At 40.0% G+C, this 10,333-nt stretch overlaps 1 protein-coding gene across 3 annotated transcripts in view; it reads right to left on the bottom strand.

Annotated features, from left to right (window-relative positions):
• patz1 (POZ/BTB and AT hook containing zinc finger 1) overlaps positions 1 to 10,333 on the bottom strand; it is a 10,387-nt gene continuing 54 nt past the window's right edge. The window contains exons 1-6 of one of the 3 annotated variants that reach the window (XM_048199465.1): positions 8,681 to 10,333; positions 8,529 to 8,592; positions 6,737 to 6,908; positions 6,247 to 6,408; positions 3,902 to 4,111; positions 1 to 2,598 (exon numbers count right to left, since the gene is read on the bottom strand). The exon at positions 8,681 to 10,333 is cut by the window's right edge and continues 54 nt beyond it. In XM_048199465.1, coding sequence (XP_048055422.1) covers positions 2,135 to 2,598; positions 3,902 to 4,111; positions 6,247 to 6,408; positions 6,737 to 6,908; positions 8,529 to 8,592; positions 8,681 to 9,864 — 2,256 coding nt within the window. In that variant the 5' untranslated portion in view covers positions 9,865 to 10,333 and the 3' untranslated portion in view covers positions 1 to 2,134. The remainder of the gene's footprint in view (positions 2,599 to 3,901; positions 4,112 to 6,246; positions 6,409 to 6,736; positions 6,909 to 8,528; positions 8,593 to 8,680) is intronic. The other 2 variants (XM_048199466.1, XM_048199467.1) reach the window with 2 other exon arrangements.

Genomic DNA, 10,333 nt, shown 5'->3' with positions numbered 1-10,333 from the left:
AAAATTCTCAAATACAATTTTATTTTATACCCATCTCTGTACCAAATAGACAGAGACACAAAAACAGTGTACAAAAACAAACATCAATAGAAAAGTATGCTTATATCCAAATGTCCAAAAATTGATCAACGTTGTGACATAAATTGCAGAGAAACAACAATTTGTCAGAAAACAAAAGGGTAGAATACCAAACATGTACAAATGTACACTTTTCTATGTGCATGTCTTTATACAAAAGTGTCAATGCAACTCTGTTTGTATATGGTTTTTATAAGATAGGTCCTTTAAATGACAGATTTTTCCTACCCATCGCTGTTCACAATCAGTACTGGGAAGGCACTTTGCAACATACAAATATACAAATACACAAGCAAGAAAACAAACAAAAAATGTTTCCAGTGATGTAATAAGCCAGAACACCATACAAGACGAACAAATAACAACAATAAAAAATAACTGAACAATTTCCTACAACTTCAAATTTGTAAATAAATAAGGGCTGCAAATATTCAGATCACACTAATTGGGCAGACAATGATTGTTACTATTAGAAACTTAAAATTCCAAATCAATTAACAGACTTTATGATCTAATATTAGCAATGATCTGCAAGGACCTGCAGGTTTTCCGATGCTCAGATCAGTCTGCTTCAGATTGAACAACTACACATGACAATGAAAAAAAAAAAAAAAAAAAAAAAAAAATTGTGTACATTATGTCATTGATAGCATAAATCATGAGTGACCGCTTGCAACACCTCTGCAACATTATACAAACTGCCATTCCAAATACTCCAAATAAGTTCACGGTACATTATACTAATAACCTGCAGGGTAAAATAATAGGAAAGGTAACCAGCATTAACACTGCATTTAGAGTAAGAGGAACAGGCAAACACACACCCAATTACTTGCATAATAATAAAGACACAACAAAGGTATGGATTTGTCAGTATCAACGTAAAACAATTCTCTTAAAACATACTCTTCCAAAATGGAAAAGAAAAAAATCCATTCATTCAACAAGGCCAAGGAAAATTCTTATATACAAGTTTATGTTCTCATAAACTAACATAATTGGCCATACATATATACATATTTGTTGTATATATATATATATATATGAATGTTACACATCGTGTATATGACTTTAAGTTAAGAAGGAATGTACTGAACAACTAAGAAAAACTCTTGATATATTAAAAAAAGATTAGAAAGCCCTCTGTTTATATTACATTCTAGAGATAAAGGACATTGGAGAGACTGCAGCATTCACACATGTACTCACACATTCGTCATCACTCTCATGCTGTCCTCCTGTCGGCTGCATGATTCAAGAAGAAAATAGCACGTTACAACAAAACTCAATATATACCTTTTTGTAAAGGAGACTTGGACACCGGTATCAATAAGTTAATAAAATATATTCTTTGCTTCTTGCTATATCTTACAGTGAAACCTGAAATTGGTCCCTGTTGGACAATAAAAACTGACATACTTTTTGTGACCCCAAACAATCAGTCTCCGCACAATCAATGATAAAGAAACAAACCACAAAAAAAAAAAAAAAAGAAATCCATTTAAATATTTGCCAAAGTAATTCATTGAGGAAAAGACTAAAACATTTAAGTTTTATAACTAGTTGCTGTAGGTTTGCACAACAGTTGCACAAATGACTCCATCTCAATGTTTTCTGATTGTAAAAACTTTAGTCTGGACACAAATAACCTAGAGGTACATTCTGAAAATGTTTAGGGCATCGGTTTGTCTTTTAAAGCAAAAATAATCCTCAATCCACCCATCTGGAGCGCAGAAAGACACACGTGATAAACATACATGTTAAAAGTAAGAATTTTTTTTTTTTTCAGGATAGACCTATGAAATTGAGGATTTGTCAAAAGTGGAATAAACAGATTAGCTGCTTCACACCAAGATGGAATCAAAATGGCATCCATGATGGCAAAGTCAAAACAATAACAAACATAACAGTAAGAAACGCAAAACAAACAAAAAAAGGCAAAACAAAAGTAGTCTACATATGGCGTCAAGGAGAATGAAACAACAGACTAAACTCGCAGTTATCAAAAGTTTGGTTGTCCAATAAGGTTATAAGAAATGTTTGCATTTCAAAGGGGTCATTTCTCCCCTAAACCCATTCCACTGCTGCCCATCTCAGAGTCCACTAGTGAAGAGGCAAAGGCTGATTGGACGATCTGAAAGCCAAAGGATTCGAGAAGTGACATATTCTGTTGGGGGGAAAAGGGTGAGCCGAGATCACCGAGACCGGAGCTGGCTGCAGCGCGTTTCTTATGAACCCGGTGATGGTGCTTGTTGAGGTAAGACTTTGTGCGGAAGGTCTGGCCGCATTCGCCGCAGGCAAACTTCTTTTCGTGGTCTGTTTTTTGAATGTCTTTGGATCCCCCTGGCGAGGTTACTGCGTCTTCAGGTTGGCCGTTGAAGATGAAAGATGTCACCTCCATTTCTTCTCCCTCAACTTTGTGTTCAGCCTTGAGGTCCGTTCCATTGGAGAGGTCACCAAAAACTGCATCCGATCCATCAGAATCCTGATGGGGGCATTTCCCAGCATTCTCCTGCCCGTCTGAGGTAAACACAGAGTGGGGAAGGGGATATCAGGGAAGGAGGGGGACAGAGAGAAATATAGGAAGAGAGAAGGAGCCTCACATTAAGCAACATGTCTAAAAATAAAAATATTTCCTTTATACCTGAACCTTCATGACCACAACTACATGTGTTCAAAAACAGATTGGCTATCTATTACTGATCATTATGTTGCAGCTTTTGTGCCGTTATACTTTCTGTAATAAGGGAAATTGCATCCTATTTTGTACAATAATTTACAGATTCAATAATATCTTAATATTTCAGTCCACCTAGTACCTCTAGGCTCTAGAGCAGTGGCACTAAACCTTAGTTCAGGAGCAAAAAAGACAAATTCCTTTTGTTTTCAATAATGCCATCTGAATGCATACTGAATTTTATAGTGTCAATTTAAATTGATCTTAAAGGGATAATTCACCCCAAAATTAAAATTCTGTCATCAATTGCTCACCATATGTCATTCCAAACCTGTATGAGTTTCTTTCTTCTTTGGAACACAAAAGATGATATTTAGCAAAACCGGGAACCAAACAACATTGGAGCCCACTGACTTTCGCTGCATGGACAAGAAAAACACTGAGAAATTTCTCAAAATATATTTTACGTTCTACAAAAGATAGAAAGTCATACAGTTTGGAACAATGTGAGGGTGAGTATATGATGACAGAATGTTCTTTTTGGGTGAACTATCCCTTTAAAAACTCTGAGATTTCATTACCACAAATTAGACATACTCACTTTCCCCATTCCAATCAACAACCATGAAAAATTGAGTCCCAACTCTACTCCGCTCCGAATGATCGGAGCTTAACTTTTTCCACATGCGTGTTAATGAAATTTAGCCTGAACTAGCTAACTAGGTCATTAAAGTCTTATAAGCAACAAGTTGAGTACCAAGGCTCTAGAGTTCTCTCTAACTCCACTGTACCATTTTTGACTTGCATTTCAAATTCCAGTCAGATACAGTACATTTTATGCACCCTACTAAGATTAAATGCAGTCCAGTTCTTCTAAAGTACAAATTATAGACAAGAGGTCAGAAGTGGGTGCTGTTAAGGCAAACAAATGAAAATCAAGCAGCACTGAGGACCACCAGACAAAAAGCATGAGCAAAATACAGACAAAGCCAATTATTAGGTAAGAAATGAAATCAGACCAATATGTTACTAATAAAGTCAACCATACTTTGCAGATATTTGCACCAAGCTTATCAGTTTTAACATCCAGTCATCCACAGTTCTTTAGCTCACCACATTGCCACCCTCCTAACAGCACGTACTGACCTGTAAGAGGCCCATGAAGTGGAAACCCTGGTGCTCCAGAAGAGCGGCACTCCCAGAAATAGGGAGTTGGACCTGGCTTGCCCAGGAGCAGCTCAGGCTGCAGGCCCAGGGCCGGAGGCACAGGCTGGGGTAGAACTGGCCCAGTTAGCCCCCGAAAAGACCCCTCTGTCTCAGGAAAGGTAACCAGGAGTCGGCGACTGGTGCAAAGGTCTACACCGCCAGTAACCGCCCCAAGAGGTAAGGGATAGAGGAAAAGACAGAGAGGCCAAGGGGGACAATTCGTAGTCAATACAGTCAGATGACCACTAGCTTCACATCAGTTCAGAAATTGTGAAAATTGTTTTGTTCAAAGCTAAAATGACAAAAATAAATATGAATGAATCTTTTTCTTTCATTACATGCCAAGCCAGCAGCTCAATGATACTGTTGGAGTGATACTGTAATGACAATTCTGCACTGATGTAAAGTTAATGATGCCTTTCTGATGTATTTCTGCATTAGTTTTCGTATATCAACTGCCAAAACCTTAAAGCTTGTATTACAAGATCAAAAAAAATGTATAAAAATAAATAAATCTCCCTCTCTATTCTAGTGAATCTACATAGTTAAAGGATTAGTCCACTTTTAAATACACCTTTCCTGATAAATTTACTCACCCCCATGTCATCCAAGATGTTCATGTCTTTCTTTCGTCAGTCGAAAAGAAATGACGGTTTTTGAGGAAAACATTCCAGGATTTTTCTCCTTACAGTGGATTTCAATGGCTACCAACAGATTGAAGGTCAAAATTACAGTTTCAGTGCAGCTTCAAGGGCTTTAAACGATACCAGATGAGTAATAAGGGTCTTATCTAGTGAATCGATCGGTCATTTTCGAAAAAAATACAACCGTTTATGCTTTATAAACAAAATATCGCCTTGAACGTACTTTCCGCATTCTTCATAACGCTTACGCTGAATGTTCTACGCCTTCCCTATTCTACTTACGGAACGAACGCGGCGCCAGTTTCGTTTTTTTCCGTAACTTGAATAGGGAAGGCGTAGGACATTCAGCGTAAGCGTTATGAAGAATGCGGAAGCGGAAAGTACGTTCAAGGCGATATTTTGTTTATAAAGCATAAACGGTTGTATTTTTTTCGAAAATGACCGATCGATTCACTAGATAAGACCCTTATTACTCATCTGGTATCGTTTAAAGCCCTTGAAGCTGCACTGAAACTGTAATTTTGACCTTCAATCTGTTGGTAGCCATTGAAATCCACTGTAAGGAGAAAAATCCTGGAATGTTTTCCTCAAAAACCTTCATTTCTTTTCGACTGACGAAAGAAAGACATGAACATCTTGGATAACATGGGGGTGAGTAAATTTATCAGGAAAAGTGTATTTAAAAGTGGACTAATCCTTTAACATCAATAACCCAGTTGAAACAAGAATAAAATTTAATTTTCAGAATTCTTGTCATCACCAATAAATTACCAAGGAATCGTAAATATTGTAGGACAGTTTAGTCCTTAAAAAAAACTGACACCATATTGTTCCCCATCATGTCCAATAAGGATATTCCCCAATCACAGGCTGCTGGATTTTATGGCAATAAATGTTTGAAAAAGGTCCATTGAATCCACAGAAACAATGCACAGCGTGTACATGTGCACTTATATGTGGACATGCATGAATGAAGGCTCAAATAACGCTTGCATTATGCCAGCACTTGATGGAGATGATAGTAAGCGACACACAGAATGGGACATGTGGCCATGCTAAATTGGTCAGCAGCAATGTAAGTGACTAGTAGACAAATCTGATTGATAGGGCTGCAACTATTTCTCTAAATGCAGTTTATTTAAACAAGGACAACTAATTTAGTTTCCTTTGTGTTTTGCCTGCAAATAAAATATTTTCTTTAAGAAGAAGCTTACATAATCTGAATAACCCTGAAGCTTGCAAAACTACAAGGACTTCCTACATATGCAATACTCAATCAGGTATCATTACGTTTGCGCATTTTGGTTGCCATTTTACAAAACTCAGTTGAGAAACTCTTCCTTAACTTTCCCCAAAAGTGATGCACTACCCATGCTTTCAGCCACAAACATCCTTTCTTATCCACTGAAAGAAAAGTCCCGAAAGATGGTGCAATATAAATCAGAAAGGCCCAATTTTGAACAACATACCCCTGATTTGCTGCAAAGTAATTTTGCAATAAAGATGAAAGATGCGCAGCGCTACAATCTGTGTTTGCGGGTGAGTTTATATGCAAGCAGATGCAGCATCTGATAAGCAGCAGTGAAAAAGACAGCAAGTGAGCGAGCAACAATTTGACGCTGTGGGGAGAGGCTAGCTTGCCTTCCACTGCGCACTGGCGTCCTGAGTGGTAGGGGGCGCCGTTGTGCATCTGTGGTCTGTTGGTGCGTGGTTCAGGGAACTGATGTGCTGCAGAGGAAGGGAGCATGGACGAGCTGTGGTGCGTTTTTACGTGCACCTTTAAGTAGGAGGCAGTAGAAAAACCTGAGACCATCGGAAGAACAAGTAGGAAAAACAAATAAAAACAATAAAACAAAAAAACAGAACAATACTCAGTCTGATTAATCAGATTTTTAGAAGAATAATATAAATTATAAGCCACAAACCTTTTCAATACTACTATGTAAAACTTGAGCATTTTCCCCAGTTTTCTGCATTAATAAATAAGCCAATCAGTTTTTGAGAGTCTAAACTAACTTACTAAGGATGGTGTCAGTAGCAATACATTTTGTAATTTGTACACACAAGTTTCACTTTATTTAAGCAACATCTTTATAAAAATTTTTATTTTCAATGCATATTTGACCAGTACCTTTGTTGCATATTCCACAGAAGTTATGAGGTCCTTCACTGTGTTTTTTCAAGTGGTCGGTCATGTAGGCAGCCCGGAGGAATTTCCCACACACTTGACATGGTATCTTATCTTCATGGCATGCCAGGTGCGACCTCAGGCGATCTCGTGTTGCGAAGGATGCGTTGCAAATCTGAGACATTTCAAGATATGGTTTATAAGCATTTTCCGAGAGATCGTTTTTATGGGAGTGTTATCGTGACCATAAGATTGATTTAAAGGAGGAATTTACTCAAATACTTCTGCCATCATTTTCTTACTCCCGTGTCATCCTAAAAGTGACTTTCTTTGTTGCGTTTAACACAGAAATTTAAGATAAAGAATTTCCTGGCCACTCTTGTCCATAAAATGAACACGAATGAGACCTTGGCTGTCAAGCTCCAAAACAAGTCTTTTGATTATATTACAAAAATTTTAAGTCACCATGAACATTTCTTATTTTTATGAACATCTTATTTTTTCATGTGCTCTTTCATGTAATCTTGAATCGATTTACTCCCCCTCCCCCTCGCAACAACATCTCTTCTCTGATGATGTGCCAAGGGAAAAGGACTGGCCAATAATCCATAACTTACACGAAAACAGTAATTTGTAAATGACAAATCCAATAAATGTCCAATGGACAAAATCAAGTCCCACCCTACATTTTTTCCTTGTTCAAGAAGCCATTTCACTGGGATACATCACAGTAGGATAGAAAAGATGATCGCAATTTCCGTTTCATGACAATTTTAGGTCATTATTTACTGATTATCATTTTCTGCAGCAAGTTGCTACCCACTGTGCCCATCAGTGTTTACATGCAAAAAAAAAAAAAAAAGTATTTCAGTCAGACTGAGCTATCAGTTGAACTATCAGACTTCAATAATTCAACTGTACTTTGGCTTCGTCCAGCATGTAACTTATACATGTTAAAGGAATAGTTCACCCAGAAGGAAAATTCTGTCATCACTTACTCCCCCTCAAGTTGTTCCAACCTGTATAAATTTCTTCTGCTGTAAACAAAGGAAGATATTGACTACCATAGCAGGAAAAAACATACTATGAAGGTAAATAGGGGGTGAGATCTGCCTGGTTACAAACATTCTTCCAAATATCTTCTTTTGTGTAGATACAAAGGAATTTATATAGGTTTGGAACAACCTGAGTGCAAGTTAATGATGACAGAATTTTCATTTTTTGGTGAACTATCCCTTTAATCGGATTACAATTGGCCTCGCCGTCGTGTGTATGCTCCAAACAAACACCAAAAGAGGTGACATGCAACCATTTCATCCTTGTAAACCTGCTGTAGCTTGCATATGACTTTAAGTTAAATGAACTTGAGAACCTGAACAATCATATTTGTGAATGAATAACAGACCAGAATGAATAACAGACCAGATTTGTAAACTGGTTCAACTGATTCACTGAAATGAAAGATAGGTTCAGGTCTCAAAGCAAGCTAGGGCAAATTATTCACATAAAAAAAAAAAATACTATAATTAAAATTTTGGTCCGTTTATCAAAAAAAATATTAAGCTATCATCTGGCTTCATAAGTTATATGGACCACATTGTTTTTATTTTATGGTGCTTTTTGTCGTTTTGGAGCTTGACATCCGCAGTCCTCAGTCAATCCTTAGGCTACATGGAAAAGAGTGGCTGGGATATAATCCAGAAATTCACCTTTTCTGTTCCATGGATGAAAGAAAGCCATACCATTTTAGAACATAAAAATAAATGAGAAAACAATAAAGTTCAGTATTTCTCACCTGACACTTGTGAGGTCTCTCTGTGGTGTGCACCTGTTTAATATGCCCATTCAGATGGTCTGGCCTACAAAAACACCACAAACCATTTATGAAGACACAAATATAAATGATGGTATTTTTAAACAAACGTACCAATAAATGACTGTACTCACCTGGAGAAACCCTTCCCGCAGCTTTGACAGACATAGGGCTTACCCACCGAGCCGTCGTGAGACCGCACATGGTAAGACATCCTATCCTTGCGTTTGAAGCGCAGCCCGCACACCGGGCACGCATACGGTTTCTCGCCCGAATGTGACAGCTTGTGCCGGTTCAGATGGTAGACGTCTCGGAAGACCTTCCCGCATAGATCACACGCGACGTGTCGTCTCGTCCTCTCGCGTTTACGGTTGTCCGTCGGCAGTCCGTTTTCCTGAAACCTCGCCTGGGAATGAGTGATCATCGTCGGTCCGTCCACTGCAACCAGCTCCGCTCCGGAGCTCACACCGCCGGTGAACGTCCCGTGCTGAGTCTCGTGGTTTCTCAACTGCACGTCGTCGGGAAAAATCTTGCCACAAACCCCGCACGAGAAAATGCCCTCGTCTTCGTTTTGAGCAGCGCTATTATTGTAGGAGATCGGCACTGTTGTGGGCTCTTTTTTAGGTCTCCCTCTGCCTCGCTTGGAGCCGTCGCTGTTGAGGTGGCTGCTGGGAAACTCCAACGGGGAAACCGCTAAGTGATCGGCCGCTTGTGCGCCGGGAGCGGCCGGCTGCGAGCTGTTTCTCGGCTGCGTCGGATCGGCACTGTCGCTGTCATTGTTGTCGGTAAACACGGCGCCGTTGGACACGCTCCCGTTTGACATGTCCACGGGCAGGGGGTATGACAGCTGCTCCGCGGCCCTGAACAGGCTGTGCTCGCCTCCTCGAGACGGAGGCACGAGGATCTGCACGTTGGATTGTTTGATGACCTCCTGACAGATCTCGATGACAGATCGCATGAGCAGAAACTTCGCCGCGGTCATCAGCTCCGGGAAGCACTCCAGGCGCACCACGATCTTGGAGGTGTACGCGAAGTCCAGGATGTCTCGGAAAACTTTGGGGCTGATCGTGTGCATCTCCAGCTCCTTACCTTGGCCCTCGTCTTCCGTCTGACAGCTGAACACCGACTCGAAATACTCGCTGCACGCGGCCAACACCGCTTTGTGCGCGGGGAAGCTCTCCTCTCCGACGCGCAAGATAACATCACAAAACCTGCCTCCATCTTTTCTCTGGCTGTTGAGGTTGTGTAGCATCTCGGCGCTGTGTTTGCTCACCTGGTACGTGTAGGAGGAATTCCACGGCTGTTCTGTCCTCTCCATGCCGCCTTCATTCAACAACCGAGCCTAACGCATACGACGGAAGAGGTAGACGAACACAAACGGATGGCAAACACCCAATAAACAGAAGCACTCAGCAGCGACCACCACTCCTCGCCTTTTTAGCATCTAACATGTTAGCAGGGGGAAAAATGGCAGCCCCCCAGCTTCCTGTGAACTTTGACCTTTGTTTAAAGGGAGGGGGGTGTAGTCCGCGTTTAATATTTTCGGTTTTAACAGTTTAATCCATTACTTTAATTCAAAGAGAAAGCGCAGATACTGTTCACACACCGAAACTGAAGTTTGCTGGATGCATGGTGTCCGTCTTCCTGGTTCGCAGCGTTATGAATTCACATCCTTGTTTTCCAGTGAGCCCCCTCCCCCAAATGTACGCCAGACACTGAATACATGACAGCAGACTGCCTCTTTCTCTTTTAGACACTGTAACCACTCAGAAAAAAAAATAGCCTAT

The sequence above is a fragment of the Megalobrama amblycephala genome, linkage group LG8 (genome assembly GCF_018812025.1).
Source record: "Megalobrama amblycephala isolate DHTTF-2021 linkage group LG8, ASM1881202v1, whole genome shotgun sequence".
NCBI lineage: Eukaryota > Metazoa > Chordata > Actinopteri > Cypriniformes > Xenocyprididae > Megalobrama > Megalobrama amblycephala.
This window is presented reverse-complemented; position numbering and strand designations above follow the sequence as displayed.